The sequence below is a fragment of the Podarcis bocagei genome (assembly GCF_964188305.1).
Source record: "Podarcis bocagei genome assembly, chromosome: 7".
NCBI lineage: Eukaryota > Metazoa > Chordata > Lepidosauria > Squamata > Lacertidae > Podarcis > Podarcis bocagei.
The window spans coordinates 85,879,740-85,904,371 of record NC_138132.1 but is presented as its reverse complement, the minus strand read 5'-3'; the positions used below and the strand labels follow the sequence as shown (position 1 = coordinate 85,904,371).

Sequence of the window (24,632 nt, the reverse complement as noted above, 5' to 3'; positions counted from 1 at the left end):
ACTAAAATAGAATTGACACACAAACACACATAACCAACTCCCAAGGTAGTTGCAAGGAAAACCACATGTGTGGAACCCCACAGTGGAAACACACACTTGGGACATGGGGAGCGGATAGGAAGTGAAGAAGCAGCGGCAGGGGACAGGTTAGGTACACGCACACAGCTTTTCCACTCTAAATCACTCTCTCAAGGCAGGTTTCACATGCAGTGCATAGTCAGGTATCAAGGCAGAAAACACTGGTTGTCAAGGGGAGGGGCATTTGGAAGAAGACAGGGAGAGGATGCAGGTGCAATGCAGCACAAGGAACCGGGGAATTGTGAATGAACTCGGGGACACCCAGCGCGGTAGTTTTGCAATTTCCCAAAAAGCTCCCTAGCCAGCGTGGTCCTTGCTTTGCTGCAATCATCAACCTTTCTACTAAGCCCATGGCACCTGAGATTTCAACAAGGCAAACCTTCAGTGCATTTCCCACCCCTTAAGCAGATTTCTCCCTCGCTTTCTGGACATCCCTTCAAAGTCTGGACAATGCTTTTCATTAACTCAGTCCTCCACCAGCCAAGGCCTCCCAGAAGTTTTACAACCCGGGGGACAGGCTTAGGACAAAGGCCTCAAAAAGGATGCATCTCACAGAGATGCAGTTCTTGCACCCAACGCCTCGGAGCTATTCAACGCCAACATTCAGCAAGGCTCCTGGCACAAAACTTTCCGGCTGAGCAGAACTTTCCCACTCGACTGGCAATTCTGCCACTTTGCAGCGCACACCTACCAAGAGGAGAGACTGCCTGCATGTGGTTTCAAGCCAGGTGCCTCAAAATCAGGAAGGGGAGCCTGGGTCCAGGTGTACTCCTAGCTTACAAAAGGCGCAAGGCCACAACGTCTCTTCCTGCGCCCCCCCCTGGGGAAAAAGAAATCTAAGGCTCTTGTCATTTTGGTTTTTTTGCACTTAGTTTAAAGTATGATTTCAAGCAAACATCTGAAACTTGAACACAGTGTTCTCAGGTTATGCAGCAGAGAAGGGGAGGCTAAATACGGCCAGACAGCCAAGGAGTCACTACATAGTGCCTATGAGTAGCTAGATAGCCAGCAGAGGGAAAGAGCATCTTAAGGGCTGCCGATGGCTGTTGGCTAGTGCACTGGGGTAGGAAAGGCTCTGCAAACTGGTTGCTCATCCCTTGCTAGACTCTTGCACCTGCTTCACCTGACAAGCGACTCTCCTTCAGCCCCCCCGGCCACCCCTCTGTGGCCAGTTTCAGTAAGGTCAGCTGCAGCCACCTCATCTCTCACTTGCCCCTCTTGCCTCTACCCTTCCGGGATGAAGGCTTCCTGGGACCCCCCGCCGATGAGCCGGCTGACGATGCCATGGCAATATTGATCTGTCCATCTTGGATTTCCTGCCTAGCCTCAGCGGGGAGGTGATTGATCTTCTGCTGTGTCTCCAGGTAGAACATGACGTCTCGCAGTTGCTCCTGGACCTCCGTGATCTGCAGGTCCTTCTGCTCACATGTCTCCTTCAGCAGCTTCTCCTCCTCCTTCAGCTTGTTCTGGAGCAAGATCTGGTTGGCTCGCAGGCACTTGTTCATTTCCTGCTCCTCATTCAGCTCCGTGGTCAGCTTGGACACTTTGGTGTTTAGTTGGGTGCACCTGAAGGGCAGAAAATGAGAGGGAACTATGTTACATTCAGAGTCTACTCCGTAGGATGTGGGTATCAAACAGTAGTCCCAGAGGCCATGCCAAGGTAATTGCCGTATTTTTCGCTCTATGACGCACCAGACCATAAGACGCACCTAGTTTTTGGAGGAGGAAAACAAGAAAAAAAAATATTCTGAATCTCAGAAGCCAGAACAGCAAGAGGGATCGCTGCGCAGTGAAAGCAGGAATCCCTCTTGCTGTTCTGGCTTCTGGGATAGCTGCGCAGCCTGCATCCGCTCCATAAGACGCGCACACATTTCCCCTTACTTTTTAGGAGGGAAAAGGTGAGTCTTATAGAGCAAAAAATACGGTACTTCATTATGAATGCAGCAGGCCAGCAACACACGCGCATTCGGCTTTTCATGTGCTTGGCAAAACAATTTTAAAAACATTTAAAAAGGGGCAGGCGTCCAGGAAAAAAGACTTTGGTAATCCCACCTGCCATTGAACCCAGTGTGGTTTGACTGCACATGATTTTGGCTTCTTAAGGATAAACAAAACACAAAGCACATACTTCCTTTCGATAGATTGATTCTCTTTGATCAAGTCATTCAGTCTGTGCTCGAGCGAGTCGCATTTCTCAATCGTCTCTTTAAATTTAGTCTTCATGTTGTTAATCTGTTTTTAGAAAAAGAGAAATGGCACTTTTTAAGCAAGCCAGAGTCTAACTGGGTGTTCTCTCCATAAGGGTTGAGTGTTCTGGAGTGATTCTTAGACTCTGGCCATTTCCTGGGGGAGTCAGTGAAGAAATTTCAAGAAGAGAGATAACCAAGAACTACGTAAAAAAACCCTAAGAATTTGAACTGGAGCTTCCTTCCTCCCTCCCTCTCCGTTTTCCTTTTAGGTTGTGTGTTTTTAGATTGTAAGCCTGAGAACAAGGGTGGTCTTTTTTGGGGAGCCTTTTCTAATGTGCATTATGTAAAGGGCCACAGTTCTGTGGCAAAGCACCCGCTTTACTTGCAGAAGGTCCCAGGTACAATCCCTAGGCAGGGCTGGGAGAGAACCCCATCTGAAATCATGGGAAACCATGGCTAGCCAGTGGGAAAAGTGGCAAGAGGGGGTGGTACACTCATGCCATGTTCATCCTCTGCCCCCAAAAGGCCTGGGTAAAAAGGTCTAGGATTACGTCCATAATCCTCCCACCCCCAAACATAGGACCATCAGAGAAGATGCCAACTTGTTGGACCAACTTTAGAGGGAAGAGCACTATCACCAGTTTGCCCAACCTCCCTCCACTACCAGCCCGCTACCAGCATTTCCTTCAACCTGCCATCCTCAGAAGAGCTGAAAGTGCTGCTAGTGCCCATAAGAAACTCACCTCTTCGGCCGTGTCCTTTTCTATTCGGACTATCTTGTTCTCCCAGTATATACGCTGGGACTCCAACTGACTTGTCAGCAAGTAAGAATACTGTGTTCAGAAGGAAAGAAGAGGCAATGAGAAGGCAATATTCCACAGGGAGAGCCGTTCCTGCATTTGACATGGGTCCAGGATTCTGCCCTGACAGTCCCACAAACTCAACAGCTAGCTTGCAACTGAAAAGGACCTGCGGCTTCAGTTGTCCGAGTGCCATTCAAGCTCACATGTAAACAGAGGGCTGCCTGTTGTCTCCATTCGTTTGGGTTACTTTGCATTACGCACCCAACTTGCACCAACCATTAAGGAAGCCAGAGAGAATGTGTAAAAGCAAGAGGGGAAGAAAACCAATGCGGACTTGCCTCTAGTTGTAATGCGTCAATCTTCTCTTCTTGGCATATGTCCCCCTCGCACTCATACTGAACTAGCTTCCCGTCTGTTTTGCTGGCCACTAGCCGGTGGACATAATTATCTAGAGAGAGAGAGAGAGAGAAATGCAACAACCCTGACTGACTAGCTCCAATTTCCTATTTGGAATTACAAATAGATACAGAAAGCCCACCCGGGAAGAATGGCAGATGAAGTTGATGGACTACATGGAACTGGCGGAAATGACTGGCAGAATCCGAGACCAGGGAGAGGAGTTGGTGGAAGAAGATTGGAAAAAATTTAAAGACTATTTATAAAAATACTGTAAAATTAATGAATGTTAGAAAAATGTTGGAATGAAGTTATATGGCTTTAGTAGAAATGTTACAAGGAATTAAGTACAGATAGATTAATAGAGCATTAAAGGAAAAATAAGGTTAGAATGAGTTAAGATAATTATAGGATAGAAAACAGAGGAAGATGGAAAGGAATTGCTGAAATAATTAACAGAAGTGGAATACAAAAAGGGAGGTGTGAGGAGGTCGTGGAAATAAGTGAATGAAAGATGGGATAATGAAATTGTTTGATTTATTTTATTGTTTTTGTTTTGTTTTGTTTTGTTAATTTGAAGTGCTGTATTGTATTGTTTTTCTTTTTTTGGAAAATATAATAAAGATTATTTCTTAAAAAAAATAGATACAGAAAGCAAGAGTAAAATTCAGTTACCAATTCTACCCACGCTCACCATACAACAAGCCCACCCTGCTGGGAATCTCGTAGGCGGAGCACTCAGCTACTTCCAGTCTCACCCTACAGGAGGAGTTGGGCCCTGGTAATGAAGATGGCTGCACTGCTGAGCTTCTAGCAAGCTCAAGCTCAGCCAACCTGCTTCCTGCAATTGTCCCACAGGACCCAGGATCCTTCTTGATTAAAGTTCCATCTACAGTGGTGCCTCACAAGACGAAATTAATTCGTTCCGCAAGTTTTTTCTTCTTGCGAGTTTTTCGTCTTGCGAAGCACGGTTTCCCATAGGAATGCATTGAAAATCAATCAATGCGTTCCTATGGAAACCGCTTGCCAGGCTGGCGGTGCGGAGAAGGGCTTTTCTCCCCACCGCAAGCCTTCAGGACAGGTACGGGAACAGAGGGGAAGGGGCGCAGCGCTTCTCTGTTCCCGGGGCTTGCGGTGGGAGGAGGGTTTTTCCTCCCCACTGCCAACATTCAGAACAGCATTCTGAATGTTGGCGGTGGGAAGGAAAACCCTCCTCCCACCGCAAGTCTTCAGGACAGCCATCCAAAGGCTGGCGCGGGGAGAAGGTCTCTCCGCCCCACCGCCAGCCTTCGGAGGAGCCTTCCGAAGCCTGGCGGCGGGAGAAGGTCTCTCCGCCCCACCGCCAGGCTTCGGAGCAGCCTTCCGAAGGCTGGCGGCGGGAGGAGGTCTCTCCGCCCCACCGCCAGCCTTCGGAGGAGGTCCGAGGACAGTGGGGAAGACGCTGCGCTTCCCCGCTGTCCCGGAGATTTCCCTATGGGCTTTCGTCTTGCGAAGGAAGCCCATAGGGAAATTCGTTTTGCGAAGCGCCTCCAAAACGGAAAACCCTTTCGTCTAGCGGGTTTTCCGTCTTGCGAGGCGTTCGTCTTGCGGGGCACCACTGTAACTCAGTATTGTCTATAGCATACCAGCCATTCACAACCTTGGGTCCATGGATGTTGTTGGACTACAACTCCCATCATTCCTAGCCAGCATGCCCAGTGGTCAAGGCTTATGGAGTTGTAGTTCAAGAACATCTGGAGGCTCAAGGCTGAGAAAGGCTGGTCTGTACTGATTGGCACTGGCTCTCCAGGGTTTTAGACAGGGGATATTCCCACCCAATGTGAAAATGCCAGGGAATGAACCAGGGACCTTCTGCAAGAAAAGCCGGTGCTCTGCTACTGAACTTTGGGGAAACCTCAGTCTTGGCCTTTCTTTAGTTCCACCAGAGGAAGTATTCTACATACGATTTGCAGAGAATTCAGAGGACAATATTACTGAATTTATGATACTGTCTCTGGGGGGGAAAGGAAATGGAAGATTCTAGAGGAGAAGATTGTGATACTATCATAAACAGGAAATGGAATTTGAACATATGGAACTGGGCATGAATTAAAGGATATATAACAAGGGGGGAAATTATGGAATACTCTCCCAATATTTGTTTGCAGTGGAGATAACACAGCCATGGATGGAAGGATTTACTATTATTCTATATGGAGGAAGAGTGGTGAAAATTAACAGAGGTAAAGTTAATATCAAAGAAAGAACATGGTTGACTTTTACCAGTAATAATAATAGTTCAGGAACCCCTCTTGGACTTTTTGTGAGAAAAAGAAATGAATGATTCTGAGACACTTTGACTTAAAAGAAATATTGTTTAACAGAAAGTAGAAAAGATGGGTGTTATCATGGACTGAATGTCTTAATCTTTTCTTTTTTTCCTGTAACTGGCAGATGGAAAATCAAATGTTCTTTTTACTTTTCTGTAATGTTACTTTCCCTTTTGTCTGTTGCTTTCTGTCTCTTTCCTCTCTTCTTATATTTTTTCCTTTTCCATTTTTGCATCTCTCTTTTTCTTTCGAGTTGTATTTTTGGGGCCTTTGCTAATGTCCAGGGATTGTGTACTCATGGGGGTTGTTCATGGCTGATGGAGGTCCCTGGGTGGGAGACAGGGCAATGTCGGCCTACCTGGGTGAGAGGCTGGGAGCAGGAAGGAAGGATCGCAGGTGAGAGCTGGGAGGGGTGCCTACTTTCTGTAGATGGTGGGGGCTGAGAATTGCCTTTAGGAAAGGACTCTGTACTCTTTTCGCAGTAATTATCTTACTGTATTGTGAAAAACTTTAATAAAAATCTTCTAACAACAACAAAGAACAGTGTTCTGTCTGGCTCAGTACTGCCTACACTGGCTTGTTGTGGCTCTCCAGGGTTTCAGATGCAGACTGATGACATTCCCAGCCCCCTTTTGAACTGAACCTGGGACTTCCCACATGCAAAGTAGATGGTCCACTTTCCCTAGAAGGACCAAGAGCCTGACATGGTACGAGGCAGGTTTGGCTCGGCAGCTAAATACCGAAGCACAGATTTAAGGCTCAGCAATGGCTGCTCCTCAAGCAGTGTCAGGTAGAGGAAATACCTCCAGCGTAGTCCCAGACTCTGTGATTGGTCAGCTGCATGGCATAGGTGTGCTGCGTCTCCTCAAAGTGCTTGTAGGCGTGCCGGCTAACGTAGCGCCCGCATCCAATGTGCCCGCAAATCAGACATATCCACAGGTTCTGCATGAATAGAAGGATTGTACTGAAGCTCAGAAAAAGCAGACAGACAGAGAGGCCGCAATCCTTACCCTTGCTGCAAAGTCCCAATGAATAGTGGAATAGAGTGTTTTGAGTAAACATGCAAAGGATCCCATCGTTGGGCACCGAGAGGAACAGAGGGACACTCAAAGGTGGGCTGGGGCACGCTGGGAAAGGGGGAAGGCCCTGCTTGCCTATCAGTTGCCTAATAATAATAATAATAATAATAATAATAATAATAATTTTTTATTTGTATCCCACCCTCCCTGGCCAAAGCCATGCTTAGAGCGGCTAACAACAGGTAAAAATAGCACAGTGTACATAAAATTGCACAATCAATTAAAATGCATTCTAGAATCAATTCAGAATCAAATTAATGGCAAACATCGGGTTAGGAGAGAGGGGGTTAGACTGTGCCTTGGCCAAAGGCCTGGCGGAACAGCTCCATCTTGCAGGCCCTGAGGAAAGATGTCAAGTCCCGCAGGGCCCTAGTCTCTTGGGACAGAGCGTTCCACCAGATCGGGGCCACGGCCGAAAAAGCCCTGGCTCTGGTCGAGGCCAGCCTAACCTCTCTGTGGCCCGGGATCTCCAAGATGTTTTTATTTGAAGACCATAAGGTCCTCCGTGGGACATACCAGGGGAGGCAGTCCCGTAGGTACGAGGGTCCTATTGCAGTATAGGGTTTAAAAGGTTAAAACCAGCACCTTAAACCTGATCCTGTACTCCACCGGGAGCCAGTGCACTTTACTGATGTGCCAGTTTGCCTTAGCAAATGGGAAATTTGTTTCTTTCTTAGCTTATCTTTTATTCAAGCAACTGCACGGACCATTTGCAGTTGGGTGGGGACACCCTCTGTGTCTTCTGATCCCTCCTTACTGCAGCCCCTCTCCCAGTGAGATTTAAAAGTGCATTCAGGGTTGGTTAGCCTGGAGAAAATGGTTCCCTCTGTAAACAGCCCCCGCTGCAGACGATACAAGTATCAGCATAAAAATTGCCCCTGTTCTGTGCCCACTCACTTCTTGGACTCCACACTCAAAGCACTTGTTCTCTTCCACAGGTTCCGGCGTCTGGCAGTACCTGCACACAGGACACCTGGAAGAGGCAGGGGAAAGAGAAGTGGTTACAATCCAGGCCGATTAACTTGTGGGAGGTGCAGGGCAAATCCGGCTGCTGCTGAAGTACAACTGCCAGCATCCATGGCCACTGGCCATTCTGGATGGCGCCGATAGGGGTTTGGAGTCCAGCAACCTGCAGAGGGCACTACGTTGGCTATCCCTGTTCTAGCCATTTTAAGAACTTCCTAGATAACTCAGTAACTTAAAAGAGAAAGCCAGGGCAGGAATATAAGAAATCTGCTAAGAATACGGGATGGGTTAGACCAGGGATCCGCAAAAGTTTTCAGCAGGGGGCCGGTCCACTGTCCCTCAGACCTTGTGCGGGGCCAGACTATATTTTTTTTTTTGGGGGGGGGGAAATGAATGAATGAATTCCTATGCCCCACAAATAACCCTGAGATGCATTTTAAATAAAAGCACACATTCTACTCATGTAAAAACATGCTGATTCCCAGACCGTCCATGGGCCGGATTTAGAAGGCGATTGGGCCGTGTCAGGCCCCTGGGCCTTAGTTTGCCTACCCATGGGTTAGACTAAGCAACCCTCACTGCTGTTGCTGAAGAGACAGACAGAAGCAGAGGGAATAAAAAGTAGCAACAACATGGTCAAAAAGAGCTTTTGAAAATCGGGTCCACCTTGGCCAAAAGGGTACGCCATCATCTTTCACTGTTCCAGTAATTTTATCTTGCCCTATATCTTGGGTCAGGGAATCACATAAGCGGTGTCCCTACTTTTAATTTTCTTTTTTTATTATAGCAACTCTTACACAACCTGAGAAGGAGGGTAGGGCACGTATGCCAAAAGCTAGTCTTGTAAAATAGGTTAGAAAGAATGGCTGGCCTAAGGTCATCCAGCGAGTGGCACAACTGAAGAGTTTGAAACCCAGACCTGCCTTCCATCCATCCATCCCATCACCAAGTGTATGTGCTTCTTCTGTGAAGCCATGAGCACGACCACATCATTCTGTACCCCCACTGCTGTTAAGCCCAAGTGCTTTTTCTCTTTCTTTCCCCCGACAAAAAAAACATAAGAGCAGCCCTTATCAGACCTAAGGCCTATCTAGTCCCAGCACCTTGTACTCACAGTGGCCTCTCAGAAGCCGACAAGCAGGACCCGGGCACAACAACACTCTCCCCAGCAACTGATCTATAGCCTCAAACACTGGCGGCAGTGTCGGGTTATGAACTGTTGGCTATTTTAGATGGGGACCTGCCCTACCGTGCAGACTAAAAATACTGGCGTTTATATAGCCCATTAAAGTAACATGATTTCTTGAAAAAGTCAAGTGAACACACTAGATCAAACCAAAGCCTGGAGAAGAGGAGGTTAAGGGGTGATATGATAGCCATGTTCAAATATATAAAAGGATGTCACATAGAGGAGGGAGAAAGGTTGTTTTCTGCTGCTCCAGAGAAGCAGACACGGAGCAATGGATCCAAACTACAAGAAAGAAGATTCCACCTAAACATTAGGAAGAACTTCCTGACAGTGAGAGCTGTTCAACAGTGGAATTTGCTGCCAAGGAGTTTGGTGGAGTCTCCTACTTTGGAGGTCTTTAAGCAGAGGCTTGACAACCATATGTCAGGAGTGCTCTGGTGGTGTTTCCTGCTTGGCAGGGGGTTGGACTCGATGGCCCTTGTGGTCTCTTCCAACTCTATGATTCAAGTCCAGTTTGGGGGAGGGTTGTTTAACCTACAGGACTTGTTGATCTCGTCCGCCCAGTCAGCAGGGCCATGGCTCATGGATGAGGGAGTTTCAGCTTAACTTCTGGAGGACTTCAAGTTAGCCATGCCTGATTCAGGGCACTGGCAGGTTTTCTGGAACCCTCACATTTAGGCCCACTGCTACATGTTGGAAGGGCAACAAAACTGGGAAAGGCACGCAGACACCCCCACCCCCGGCAATACTCCAGAATGAAGAGAGCTTCTTACGTGGTGTCCTCCCACCGCTGCAGACACTGGCTGTGGAAGCTGTGGTTGCAAAGCGTTGTGAGAATCCCGTTGACGGACTCGTCCATTCTCTCTAGGCAGACAGTGCACTTGGGGAGCTCAGTCAAGTCCATGACAGGAAGACTGGCCCCCTGCAGAGGAGGAGGAGGAAGAAAAAAGTCACATCCAGATTTGTCAGGGTCCTGCTCGACGGCACATGCAACCAAACAATGTGTTCATTTCCCCCCATTCTTCTTCTCGCCTTCTCAATAGCGAAAGGGGATTCTAAGCCCACCAGCCACTTTATAGAGAGGCCAAAAACAGCAGTGCTCATCCATGGCAGCACACAGAGCTGTAGTGCCCGAAAACCGAGCCCAAGCTAGAAACAAAAGCCTGCCTGACAAAACAAAACAGGAAGATCATGTTTGGAGATACAGCTTTGATGGGAAAAAATTACGCCAGTGTCAGATGAGCTAAAGTTCAGGCTAAACCTGGCGCATATATGGCTTCCATTTCTCATACAGTAGTACCTCGGTTTAAGAACTTAATTCGTTCTGGAGGTCTGTTCTTAACCTGAAACTGTTCTTAACCTGAAGCACCACTTTAGCTAATGGGGCCTCCTGCTGCCGCTGTGCTGCCGCTGCATGATTTCTGTTCTCATCCTGAAGCAAAGATCTTAACCCGAGGTAATATTTCTGGGTTAGCAGAGTCTGTAACCTGAAGCGCCTGTAACCCAAGGTACTACTGTACTTATTTATTCCTCATTTGTAGGTGCTAAATCATCAGCCTTACATGGGATGCAGATTTCTAAAGAGATTTAATAAACTAACATGATTCTGTCTTTATTTTCTTTTCCTTATTTGTCTTCCCTATGCATGTATTAGCTTATGGGAATAAATTGCAAGAGCCCTGCATTGGCTTTGCTGTCTTTGTTAACTCTTTACTGCAGCTTTTAGATGGTACAAAATGCCTGGAACACGCTCAATGCTTCCCACCGACTGCATACAGCACAGGAAGATCACTAATGTTGGAGAGGCTGTCATTCAATATGCCAATCCCACCCCCTCCAATTACAGTGGTACCTTGGTTCTCGAGTGGCTTAGTTGTCAAACAAATCAGCTTTCCTTCCTCTAAACAGAGTCCTGGGCAGTGAACAATGATCAACAAACCCGGAAGTAAGTGTTCTGGTTTGCAAAAAGTTTTTCAGAAGCCAAACATCCGACACGGTTTCTGCTTGAGTGCAGGAAGCTCGTGCGGCCAATCAGAAGCCATGCCTTGGTTTTCGAACAGTTTCGGGAGTCGAACGGACTAAGTTTGAGAACCAATGTACCACTGTACTGATCTTCTCCCCAGACTTCCTCAGAACACAGTTTGGAAGCCACTGGGCAAAAGAATCAAGGGGCAGATTGGTGTTTAAAAATGCACACAAACAGAGACAAGCTCTTTTGTAGACATTCACAATTCCTGATGGAACCTTGAGGTGCTGCATCCAGCTGGCTGAAGGGACCTGGGATCCTGAGAGGATGCCAGAGTTGGAAAAATGTGATGGAACTTACCTCTTCTGACTTGAAGATCTCTGCCCTCTCCACGTAGACCAGCTGGCAAACATCCTCTTCTATGGAATTGAACTGCCGGCCATTGCAAGTCATGTAGAAGCTGTCTGCATCTGCCTACAATTAAAGCAAGGGAGAAGAGACTGAGTTGTTTGGATGGAGAGAGCACAGCCCACTACAGTGAAAAGCAGAACAGAGGCATCTGTGCCAATAGGAGACAAACTGAGATTACTTCCCAGGCCGGTGGTGCTTACACAGTCCCCTCAGAATCTAGAACACTTTTAAAAAAAGGAAATACCGTATTTTTCGCTCTATAGGACGCACATTTTCCCCTCCAAAAATGAAGAGGAAATGTGTGTGTGTCCTATGGAGCGAATGCAGGCTCCTTGGCTTCAGCGATAGCAACGCGAAGCCTCTGAAGCGCAGAGGGAGAGCTCCCCGTGCTCCGGAGGCCTCGTGTTGCTTTCGCTGAAGCCGCCTGAAGCCCTGGAACGCAGGGAACTCCCACTGTGCTCCGGGGGCTTCAGGCAGCTATCCGCAAGCCTTCAGAGCGCAGCAGGAGTTCCCACTGCACTCCGAAGGCTTGCAGATAGCCGCCTGAAGCCCGGAGAGCGAGAGGGGTCGATGCACACCGATCCCTCTTGCTCTCCAGGCTTCGCTTCGCTGGAGAGGCGCTGCACAGTTTCCCTCTCTGCGCAGCGCCCCTTCAGCAAAGCGGGAAGAGAAATGGAATGGGCTCCGTTTCTCCTACCGCTTCGCTGAAGGGGTGCTGAGCAGAGAGGGGGAGAATTTTTTTTCCTGTTCTCTCCCCCCCCCCCGATAGTCCAGTGCGTCCTATGGTCCGGTGTGTCTTATAGAGCCAAAAATACCGCAAGTATTTATAATGCATACATCGTAACTCTGCTGAAAACTCAGATGCTGCTGCAAATCCAAATGTTTATTTTGAAAGCACCTGGAGCTGTACAGCACCAAGATTAAGCAAGGCAAAGATAAGATATAAAATTTATAGGTGCCAGAATCAAGTTAAAAACCCAGATTCAAGTTTTAAGAAGCCTGGGATTTTCCATATATGGATACTGCTATATTCCAATAGATTAAATCCTAACTTCCCAAATGCACATGAAAGACTTGTATGTGTTTTCTGGTCAGGTTTTATTGGAGACAGCCCACCTCCAGCTTCCCTGCTTCTTGCCACCTTAATGCTCAGTCAGAATCCCCCAAGCCCATCTGAGTCAGTGCTTCAAGTCAAACATACAAACTGAATCATTTTAGACAACTGCAAACTGCTTGTGCTGTGTCCAGTAACTGACTCCTGACTACAAACAGATCTGAATTGCAAATGGTATCAAATCAGCAACTGGATTCAAAGCCCCAAGTGTCTCCAAAGAAGTAAAGCTGGCAAAAAAAGGTTGTTTGTTGTTGTTTAGTCGTTTAGTTGTGTCCAACTCTTCATGACCCCATGGACCAGAGCAGGCCAGGCACTCCTGTCTTCCACTGCCTCCCGCAGTTTGGTCAAACTCATGCTGGTAGCTTCAAGAACACTGTCCAACCATCTCGTCCTCTTTTGTCCCGTTCTTCTGCCCTCAATCTTTCCCAACATCAGATTCTTTTCCAGGGAGTCTTTTCTTCTCATGAGGTGGCCAAAGTATTGGAGTCTCAGCTTCAGGGCTGATTTCCTTCAGAATGGATAGGTTTGATCTTCTTGCAGTCCATGGGACTCTCAAGAGTCTCCTCCAGCACCATAATTCAAAAGCATCAATTCTTCGGCGATCAGCCTACTTTATGGTCCAGGTCTCACTTCCATACATCACGACTGGGAAAACCATAGCTTTAACTATACGGACCTTTGTTGGCAAGGTGATGTCTCTGCTTTTTAAGATGCTGTCTAGGTTTGTCATTGCTTTTCTCCCAAGAAGCGGGCGTCTTTTAATTTCGTTGTACTTTCCCGTAAAAGCCAAGTCTCCCCCACCAAAGAACCGAACAGCAGAGACCTGAACTTAACTCTCTCCCCTCCAAAAGTCTTAACACTCTAACACAGCCTTCCCCAATCTGGTACCCTCCAGATGTTTCAGATTGATGGGAGTTGTAGTCAAAACACATGGAGGCCACCCAGTTGGTGAAAGGTTCTCCAGCTCTCAGAACAATCACACAGAAGGTACCCACGGACAGCATAACCAGCTAAACCATTTAAGATGGCATATTGGGCATATGAGCTGGAGGTGGGTCTCACAGACCTTTATGAACCTAAAATGGCCTCCAGTAGCTCTGGGCTGCATCCAGGTGCTCCACAACAGCAGTTTTAGGAAGGTACATGCAGAAGAGCATATGTTTTACTGCTGAATGTGCCTCAGTGAATGGTTAAACCTGTTCAGTGGTTACTTGGGTTTAAATTTTGTTTCATTTTTTCTGGGGTAAAAGTATGCTTGCGAATCTTGTTCACTACTTCTGGCATCCTGGGAAGAAGAAACAGCTGGGTGTTTCTAAAGCATTTTTTGAAAGAACTGTGTACTTGGAGAAAACTGTCCCCCCCCCCCTTTGGCCAAAGTAACATTTCATCTCTTGGCTTTTTACCTGTGTACTAAATTTGATCAGGACCATGTACTGGTTTGGGGTGGAGTCTCGTATGATCTTCATGTGCTCGATGACATCATAAAAGGAAGCCACAAACTTCATGAGGTCGTGGCTGGTCATCGTGGCAGGCACCGTGAGAATGCACAGCATGGCACTGCGCCGCACATCTTCTTTCAAGGAGGTCATCTTGCTGCATGAGACGGGAATTAGAATGGTCAGTATGTTCGCTGGCATTTTGAAAGCCTCAAGCCACCAGTGAAAGCCTTAATTAAAAAGCACAGATGTATTACGGATCTATTTCATTCAAAGGCTCCCACAGTACAGATAATTTGTATAACAGGGTCTTCTGACGAGGAAATGTACTACCTCTTTCACTTTTCTGCAAAACTGCACTAATTAACCCAAGGGCAGCCAATGTGGTGTCCCTCCAGAGGCTTAGAACTCCAACTCCCATCATCCCGGCCATTGGCCATGTTGGCTGGGGCTGATGGGAGTTGGAGTCCAACACATCTGGCATCATGCTGGCTACTTCTGGATTAATCTGTAACTTTGTTTCATTATAGGTTTCTCAACCCCACTGAACCTGGTTACCTATTACAGAAAATCACTGCTGTGATAACAAACAGTACAGCAGAAAGGCTCATCTCAAGTTCATCAATAAGATGATCAGCAAAGGAAGACGAGCTTCCTTGGTAGGCAGCTGTGAGCTACTGTGGATCTTCTTTTACAACGGGAGTGGGCAACTGCCAGCCTGCGGGCCAATATTGGCCCACCAAGCCATTTTCCCTAAACCATGCCCATCAGCGGGCTTCATGGTTTAATGCACCACTGGATACATGTGTCTGATGCATAAATATTTGTGCTAGAGTAGCATAAGAATGAGAACTTAGAAGGAAAGGGATGGGGGAGAAACTCACAAAAGTTTATGTAAGGCGGGTGGCGCTGTGGTCTAAACCACAGAGCCTCTTGGGCTTGCCAATCAGAAGGTCAGCGGTTCAAATCCCTACGACGGGGTGAGTTCCCGTTGCTCGGTGCCTGCTCCTGCTCATCTAGCAGTTCAAAAGCACGTCAAAGTGCAAGTACCGTATTTTTTTTACCATAACACTCACTTTTGTCCTCCTAGAAGGTAAGGGGAAATGTCTGTGCGTGTTATGGAGGGAAAGCCTAAAGGAGCAAAGAGGGAGAGGAGAGGAGCCTTCTCCTCTTATACCCCTCTTCTTCATTATTAGCATCCTTCTCCACCCACCCCACGCGTGCTCCTTGTCCCTTGAGTGCTTTTCCTTCCCTCCCCACTTAAAACGTGGTTACAAAGCACAGATCCACATGGATCCTCAGGATTTTTGCACTGGGTCACCCCAAATTCACCATCAGATCACATAGCATGTCCATGGCTACATCTTGCACCAAAAAAATCACGCACCCACTGTTGCCTGGGGCCGCAATGGTGCAAAAACGTGCTTACAAACCATAGATCCACATGGATCCTCAGGATTTTTGCATTGGGCTACTCCAAACTCACTGTCAGATCACATGTCTGTGGCCACAGCATGAACCACAAAAATACACTGTTTCGTTTAGAATATTTTTTTTCTTGTTTTCCTCCTCTAAAAACTATGTGTGTGTTATGGTCTGGTGTGTGTTATAGAGCGAAAAATACGGTAGATAAATAGGTATCGCTCCGGCGGGAGGGTAAATGGCATTTCCGTGCGCTGCTCTGGTTCGCCAGAAGCGGCTTAGTCATGCTGGCCACATGACCTGGAAGCTGTCTGAGGACAAATGCTGGCTCCCTCTGCCTATAGAGCGAGATGAGCACCACAACCCCAGAGTCGTCTGCGACTGGACTTAATGGTCAGGGGCACCTTTACCTTACTTCCCCTTTAAGATTGGCATGAAAGGTACTTTGACAGGTGGTCAGATTTGGTCCCCATGACAGATCCTAACAAGTACCTGATGTGTGGAGCCAAAAGTGTTCCCCACCTGATGTCAGGAACAGGCAGGCCACTGTCTCCCAGAACCAAGAGGGAATTGAAAAGGGATGCAGAGAGAAAGTTTCTATGTAGGAGCGCTCTCTGGCCGTGTGCACACAGCCCATTAGGGAAGGATACATAAACTGGGGTGAAGAAAAGGGGGGGGGGCTGTTTCAACTGCTGCATAGTCCACAGAGCTCAGACCTGGGAATAGCTGCCTAGGTTCTACACTGTGTGTGTAGGTATTCAGAGCTGCAGAAGCGACCGTAGATGTTATCTTTAACAATAAATACTTAACTATCTGCCGTGCACATTCCTTGGCTGTGAACTACCCATGCCCTACAATATGAAGCTGAAGGAATAACTACAGTACACCCTTGATTTGTGCAAGGCCACAAACAGGCCCAAGACTCAGGGCGGTGTTCAAAATATGAGCAACCGATTTGCACCCTGAAATATCCCAGAACCTTCTTCAACATACAGGGGCTGCATAGCAATGCACAGGGTTCCTAAACAGGTAACAGGAGTTTCCTAAATGGTAGAGAACCACCACTGTAAAGAAACTAGTGCAAGATTGTGCTGTCAAACATAACAGATGCTGAACCAAAGTGTAAATAAGTATTTCAAACCAATAACTTTCCTCCAAACACTTTCCCAGACCCTTTAAAGCATCAGTTAAGGCAATTTTAACCTGCCTCCCTGGACTTTATCCTGCTGCTACTTTCTTTCATTGCACTTTTTAAAAAATGACTAAACCAGAGTTACCTCTTCTAAAATAAATATATATATATATATATCCAGGAACTGGATTTATCACATTTCAAAGAGTACCTAGGGATTTGCCTTAAATTTGATTCAGTTTGGCCTAGTATTGTCTACTCTGGCTGGCAATATTTCTCTAGCATTGCAGGAAAAGAGAGGAACCTGTCCCAGCACCCACTAACTGATTCATTCATTCATTCATTTCTTAGACTTATATCACACTTTTCCTCTAAGGAGCTCAAGGTGATACCCATTGTTCTCCCTTTCCCCGTTTTATTCTCACAACAACCCTGTGAGGTAGGTTAGGCTGAGAATGCGCATCTGAGATCTTCAGCAAACAATATGTTTGCTCGTCCACTGACTTAAAGCCCTTCCCCTAAGGGAGCAGGAGTTTCACAAAAACCATACAAGGCTTGGATCTGTGACCCGCTTCGCACAAGCCACGTAAGAGAAGCACTTCCTTACTTTGTCTTGTAGAGGTGCATGATGCCATGAACTATTTCAACCGACGGGTTTCCACTGAAAAAGGAAATCTGGTCTGGAAGCTGCTTCGAGGGGGAATCCAGTGCTGTCCCAACACCCCCACTTTGACCATTATGTTTACTCCGGTCATCCGGGGAGGATGCCTCAGACGCTTTGCCTTCCTCCATCACTGCTTTCAACGCTTCTTTTTTCATGAATCAAGAAAAGTATAGGTCAGACACTGCCTGCGCGAAAAATTCAACTGCTCTTCTAAAACACTATTTCCATACATTATAAAGGGAATCTACTCAGAAAGGGCCCTTTGTAAATTGTGTATATCAATGACTACTTCCAAGCCGCAGTTCACTATTTACCAACCCAGAAGCGTGTCCAACAGAGTCAGTGAAACCAATCTGAGGGTTTTGTTTCGAGTAGGTGACTTGCAAACTGGTCCTCCAGACTATTTAGTCATAGAAAGGATCAAGAGGCCACTGACAGCTCATTTCCATGCATACTGATTCCAAAGCAAGCTCCAGTGTGCCAATGGGGATTCTTTCTGAATAAGTGTGTTTAGGATTGCAGCTCTAACCTAGCACCCAAAAGGTAAAGACCGCAAAGCAGCCCCCAGCAACTAAAAACATTTCTCAGGTTATGTTTGATCACAAAAGGTTGCATCCATTGAAGGTGTTCCATTCGCACAAGGACTTCTGCATGTGCAACAGAACTTCCCCTCCCTCTTTTCTCCCTACCCCCATAACTAAAACCTGCTCCAGAGAATTGCAGGAAAACCCAGAACAGTAGCTCAAAGGGGTGGGGAGGACAGGGAGGGAAAGGTCTGTTATGCTCATGCAAGTCCTTTCATGCAGTTCAAAGCATGGTAAGGCAGGAAAGTTAATCCCTGATTCAATACTCCTTCATATCGTTGTAGAATTATTAGAATGTGCTTTACCTATCTGACTCCCTCTAGACTAGCAAGTCCCATCAACCAAAGCCAACATGGACAATGGTCAAAGATGCTGGGAGTTGTAGTTTAAAACACCTGGAAGGCATCTTGTTCACTACCCCTTCAATAGGCAGGCATCAGTTCTAAGAATACTTTAAAACTTTAGAACAATCTTGCAAACAAATCTACAGAAGTTGCAGGTCATAACCATTCACTGTTTGGGGCATGTCCTTGTCTCTAAGAAACAAGGGCCGAGAGCCAAGTCTGTTCCTGTCCTGCCCTCTCTCCCAGCCTAGACAGTAACAAGAACAACAAAGTGTTCCTGTTTGGTCAATTAGTTCATTCTGGCACTTAACAAGTCTGATTTAGTAATGGTCCTGTTGTATGGCTAAGTAGAGAGGAAAAAGCTCACACTATCATATGCATGTTAACTGGCTCTGCCTGACACCCACTGATAGTTGTACATTTTCTCGAAGCAGAAACTTGCACCTGCATTCTGCCCAGAAGCACATGGAAGCACCATACCAGTACCTGCATCAGGTTTTATAGTTTCAATGATCATATCAGTCATCTCCCTGCGGCCAATGTGCTGGTGAATGATAGCTGCTTTCTCGACAGGCTCCTTTCCGTCTAAGGAGGCTGTGGCAGCTGCTAGTGATTTCTCCTGGATTTCCTCATCAGACATTTCAGTGGCTAAACAAAAACAGTGATGTGCATTATTATAATAGCTATCCACAAGCTAGAACAAAAACAACAAAAGCAAACACGCCCTTTCAAATCTAAATGATTATATCCATTGCAGTTGAACTAGCCTATTAATTAATTACTTCATTCTTCTTTAAACTTGTTGGAAACTATCCAGAGTGGCTGGGGCAACCCAGTCAGATGGGTGGAGTACAAATAATTAAATGTTTCCAGCCTCCTATTGGTTCAACATTTGGGCTACAACACACCTGTGACATCATTTAGCTGATCTCAGAGGCACTTGTAGATACAAATCAGGTCATGAGCAAAGCATTACACCTACCCACACGCAGTGTAACAGAGGTATCCGGGTTTTCCTGTTAGAGCAATTGATAGGATGCTTAATTAGAAAACTGCCATCACAATATTATTATGAAAGGGCCCTGTTTGATAGGGGAAGCACAAGATCCTATCTCCTTCTTGCCACTGTATTAAGTTGTTATTAACAATCTGTCACGTACAATGACAGACATATATGCAGAAACCAGGAGTCTGTAGCATTACCCAGGGGGAAAATTAATCATTTTCTTACATTTTCTAAGATGTCACAGATGAAGATGAGGGCACACTTCTATACCAGTGACTGCCTATTTTAACATAGAATTATTGCCTCGAGTGTACATCCTGCATTCCCAAACATACCACACATTCTGGAAGGGATTTGTCCTGTGTTGTGCACACATACTCTGCATTATCTTCTCTGACATAGGCTTCTGCCAGAGGGCTTATTAGTTAAACCAAGCACACCAACTTTCATATATAACTGTTGTTGGAGGGGGAGCCCTTTTTCATTTGAAACATTATAACGCTCTATGTAGATCGATACCAGTAACTCTTCATAGTAAACAGCAACAATATGAAGTTTGTCATGAACTTGGGAGCACTGCTCTACCTTGCTCAACATGATCTACTTCAACCGGTATCACCTCTGTGTGATCTCACCTAGAGAGACATCTGCTCTTACATAAGCGCCTTTTAACTAGAGGATACAATTCGGTTAGGCTTTCTACCTTTGGGGATAAAATAATAATAATTGCTGTGCTTTAAAAGTTGTGCTTTTTTCTTGTAAAACACACTGGGGGTCACTGTAGTAGAATTTTAAAAATATTTATGTTTTAATCCCTCTCTGAGAGACTTCCCTCTCTTTCTCTCCACCCCCCCCGTCTTGTTTCCCCCTCATTCTCCCCCGAGCCCCCTCACCGGCCGCGCTGTAAGGAAAGCCGCCCGGTACGGGAGAAGTCTCGGCCAGCTCCAAGCGAAGGACCACCAGCGACACACTCATAGGGCCCGCCCTGGAGGGGCTCCCGAGCCCGCGGGGCCCGAGCGGGGCAGGGGAAAGGGGAAAAGAGGGCCAAACCGCCCCTGAGCCGCCAGCTGGGGCTCCTGCTGTTCTTCCGCCGCCTTCGCCGCCGCCGCTCCCTAGCATTATGAGTCACTTCCGCCCCCTGGCTCCCTGACCCTTGACCCGCGCGCGCGCGCGCAGGCGCAGAGAGGGAGCGGCAGAGGGGGCGGGGCGAAGGTCGCCAGATCTTAGGCTGTTTAAGTGGGCGGGGCTGTCGTGAGGACGTCGCTCTTCCCTCCTGCCCGTGTTCTCGCGAGAACCGCCGAGAGGCAGAAGCTGCTGCGAGGGACTCGACGCAAGGTTCGTCTCGGGTCAGAGGTCACCACAGCTGGTTTCTTGGGAGAGGGCGGAAGTGAGGGTGGGGGACAAAGGAGAGAAGGGCAAAATGCGGGGTGCTGGAGGTTGTGGCCTCAGCTTTAGGGAAGGGGGTGTCAGGAACCTTGAAAATGGTCTTTTGCGCGGTGGGATTTGAGTCACTGGTGGTGTTTGTCTACTTTTTTGTGATCTCATGTCCCCCATTTTCAGGGTAGATCTTTTGTTCTTAGGTACCCAACCGTACAATAATAATAATAATAACAGTAACAACAGTAACAGTAACTTGCAAATAATTCAGCAAACTAAAAGCAATACACAAATAGATGCTGGAATCAAACTGTTGTAAGTTAAAAGAACAAATCTGTTCAAATATTATTTATCCATTTCCTATTTAATATACAGTGGTACCTTGGGTTACATACGCTTCAGGTTACATATGCTTCAGGTTACAGACTCCGCTAACCCAGAAATAGTACCTTGGGTTAAGAACTTTGCTTCATGATGAGAACAGAAATCGTGCTCCAGCAGCAGCGGGAGGCCCCATTAGCTAAAGTGGTGCTTCAGGTTAAGAACGGACCTCTGGAACGAATTAAGTACTTAACCCGAGGTACCACTGTATATTTATTAACCCTGCTTTTCAGGAGATAGCTTTACAAAGCCACACACTTAAACGGCACGCGGCAAAATGCAGTTTAAAACTTGTAAGCAGCACTGCCACTGCTATAATTTCTGTAGCCCAATTAACATTCTCCCTGGAAAGCAGCAGAGAACTACCCCTGCAATTCTGCCTGAGCATTGACTATGCTGGCTGGGGTTGGTGGGAGTTGTGAACAACCGACGCCAGACAGGTAGGAACAGTGCAGTGATACTGTGCAGATTTACAGGTACAAAGTGATAGGGATAATCTTCAAAGCCTTATACCACCTTCCCTTATCCTAGACTGTTCATACCTTATGTGCCAGTATGCCCACAACCAGGTTGTTGGGCATGTGGTGGGTATTATTTTCAATGGCAACTCTGCATTTGTGGAAACCTGATCCAATTATAAGATCAGACAAGACTCATCCTACAAGTTTTAAAGCTGTGTTTGAAAACATGCTTGTTCAGTAAAATTTGGAGGGCCACAGGTTTCTGATAAGAGGTGCGCAACCTAGCCCTAGGGAAGGAGCCACCTACATAGTCATGATAAATTTTGGCTGACAAAATAAAGGTGCTATCAGCTTCCATCAATATGTTAGAGGAAAAACTAAATGCCTTCATCAAAACCCCTGTCTCGATTTTGAATCCGCCATTAAATCATCAGGGACCTGATAATCATGAGGCACAGAGTCTAAGTAGGGGGCAGCAGCTAGTAAACCTCCAACTCACCCCTAACAATATATGCTTGAACATCGTTCACTCCTGCTTCCCCTACTATGCCTGGAAAAATTGTAAAGCAGCTGTGATCTCATTGCGAAGGTTGACCAGGTCCTACTTGGCCCAGGGTGGTCTCCTATCATTAGAATGGCTGCCAGAGACTCCAAAATTTAAGCGCTTGTTGCTCAAGTTCGACTCTCCCAGGCTTCCTGCACTTTTGAGCAAACTTCAAAATCGTCTCAACTGGTTTGGAATCTTCCCACAAAGATGCTTCTTTAACAACTGTAGGGGCACTATTGGGAAAACCCCAAACTCAGCAAATTTGGTTAGCAGGCCTACAAGGAGGATTGAGGATTATGATCGGAATTCCCAGCAACGGACCCTTCCTATGAACCCCTCCCCACGATTTACTAACCGACCATCCCACCGGCAAGAAGGGACTGCCTTAAGGGGTAGAGCTTTGACAGGTCCAGCTTCGGCTATTATAGATGCCCCTAAAGATTGCCAGACACAAGCCCATGTGGACCCCCCTGCAGCGATAACGATCTCCAGTCCTCAAAATGGCTGCATTCCTTGTGCTGATACCATGACGATGCAAGAGACTCTGGGAGATCCAGCAGCCCTTTGGACAAACACTGAGGCAGTGGCAAGGCTAAACATGCTACTGGAAGCTAACCGAAAAGGATGTCTTTCTTCTGTCTTACATAGTGCTTTTCCATCAACAAGCCTCGATCCTCAAGGCACGACTCCTGTAACTATAGAGCATACGGCAAACGACGAGTCTATGAACTTGTCGGCTAGTAACACCCCCTCGTACCAAGACTTTCTCTTACAGCGATCTATAAATTCGCCCCAGCCTCTGGCTGCTCCTGTGACATGTGACAACTTGAACCTGAAATGCAAACAATCAAAAATCACTGCCTTTTTTCACCCTACTGCCCCTCCACGCAGCGTGCACCCCCATTTGGATTCTCCGGGATTAACCACGCAAGAGAAATCATGACTTGAGGGAAACACAAAGCGGCCTCTTACACTACTATCATGGAATGTGGCTGGTATTAAATCCAAACTGACAGATCCATCATTTGTTGCCTATATAAATGGCAGCCACATCCTTCTATTCCAAGAGTCATGGGCCTGTGAGGACTTCTATCTAACAGGATACAAGGGCTTTTACCTGAATGCCACGCAGAACTCGTTATCACATGGTAGACCGCAAGGAGGCTTGGCTACCTTTGTTTCCTTAGCCATAAATCTTCAGGCCGAAAAAATTGACATCCAGTCGTCACTCATGCTGATTATAAAGTTGCAAACAGCAGAGGAAACGATAGTAGTGATCAATATCTACTTATGTCCAATCTATAAGAGAAATTTGGTTGATCTGAGATGGCAGGAAATCCAAGCGACATTGGAAACACTTTTTGATAAATACCCCGAAGCCACTTTTCTGTTGGCGGGAGATTTTAATGGACGCCTGTCACATACTGACCAAATCTTATTCTCTAAATTTAGCAAGTACCCTTCTTCACCTCTTGTGACTACAGAACTTTTACCAAGGAAATTCAAAGATAACATAGCCACCTACGCAGGTTTCAAATGCAGGCAAACCTTGCTGGCCCTCAATTTCCTTCTGCTAAATGGGGCAGTCAGCTCGGACTACCCTGCCGAATTCACCTATTGGTCAGGTTCACGTGCATCCACTATTGATTTTGTATGGATATCTCCTGACCTTACCCCAAAAATATCCAGCTTTAAGGTGGCTACAAGATTGGAGAGCGATCACTTCCCTCTAGAAATTTCCTTGACTCTGGCTGACGAACTTGATAGGCACTCCTTTGTGCACCTATCAAATGATCATCTGGAGATAAGACCTACAGCCCTTAAATGGACCTCTAATTCGGCCCAGCAGTTGAACGAACTTCTCTGGTCTGATCAGCTCCAAATAAAAAGGGCTTCCCTTATGCAGGCGGATGAGCCTCTACCAATATATGACGATATAGTAGAACTTCTAAAACCAACACTAGTCCGGTCCCCCACAAAGCATGGTAAACAGTTTTTCCACAAAAAATGGTTCGATGAGGAATGCAAAAACTTCAAGAATCATCTGTATAATGAATGGGTGGCATACAGAGCATCAAATGACCCCATGCCAAGTAACCGTCTTATCACCCTCAGGAGAAGTTATAAAGCCCTACTAAAGGAAAAGAAGCTTGAGGCAGAAAGAAACAATTGGAACAACCTTTTGATAGCTGCAGAGAATAGAAATCCAGCCTCTTTTTGGCAGTTAATTTCCAGATACCTGGGTAGGCCGCTTGCAAGAATAGAACCCCACATCTCAGCGGTCACTTGGGAAAGATACTTCGCCGATCTGTATGCAGCCCATGATGCCTGCGGAGATACGGTGGAGCCGGAAGCACTGCCCGATTGGGACCCAGTTACATGCCCTGAAGTTGAAACCCTCATAGATCGATTTAAAGCAGGCAAGGCCCCCGGTGATGACCTTATATCCATTGATGCCATCAAAGCAAATAAAGATTGGTGGATCCCACTTTTAGCTGCACTTTACACGTATATAAACAAAACAGCAAAATTTCCCTCCAGCTGGAGCTCTGCGTTGATTGTATTAATACATAAGAAAGGCCCACGTACAGAGCCGAGCAACTTTAGGCCAATCAGCTTGCTAAATGTCATCGGGAAGATTTACTCGGGGTACCTACTAAACAAACTATCGAAATGGATGGAGGACAACAATATCATTGCCGATGAACAGGCGGGTTTTCGCCCTGGAAGATCTACTACAGACCAAATATTAACCTTGAATCACCTGGCGGAAAAGTA

At 46.6% G+C, this 24,632-nt stretch overlaps 2 protein-coding genes across 5 annotated transcripts in view; one reads left to right on the top strand and one right to left on the bottom strand.

Moving 5' to 3' along the window:
* Nucleotides 1–923: 923 nt before the first annotated feature.
* Nucleotides 924–20,225, bottom strand: BRAP (BRCA1 associated protein). Of its 2 annotated transcripts, none has more exons than XM_081203325.1 (12): nt 19,982–20,225; nt 18,569–18,730; nt 17,098–17,296; nt 13,904–14,093; nt 11,336–11,449; nt 9,783–9,931; nt 7,752–7,827; nt 6,579–6,717; nt 3,409–3,518; nt 3,011–3,100; nt 2,207–2,310; nt 924–1,644 (listed from the first exon to the last, which is right to left on the bottom strand). In XM_081203325.1, the coding sequence occupies exons 1-12, from the start codon at nt 20,205–20,207 to the stop codon at nt 1,284–1,286; spliced, it is 1,920 nt and encodes a 639-aa protein (XP_081059451.1). In that variant the 5' UTR covers nt 20,208–20,225; the 3' UTR covers nt 924–1,283. The 2 variants fall into 2 exon arrangements, with proteins under 2 accessions (XP_081059451.1, XP_081059450.1); XM_081203324.1 differs by having other exon boundaries at nt 17,098–17,299; nt 19,982–20,223.
* Nucleotides 20,226–20,342: 117 nt separating this feature from the next.
* Nucleotides 20,343–24,632, top strand: part of ACAD10 (acyl-CoA dehydrogenase family member 10) — a 45,112-nt gene continuing 40,822 nt past the window's right edge. The window contains exon 1 of one of the 3 annotated variants that reach the window (XM_081202964.1): nt 20,343–20,423. The gene's annotated coding sequence lies outside the window, so the exon portion shown is untranslated. Of the gene's footprint in view, nt 20,424–20,507; nt 20,781–20,885; nt 21,287–24,632 lie in introns of those variants that run through there. The other 2 variants (XM_081202966.1, XM_081202965.1) reach the window with 2 other exon arrangements.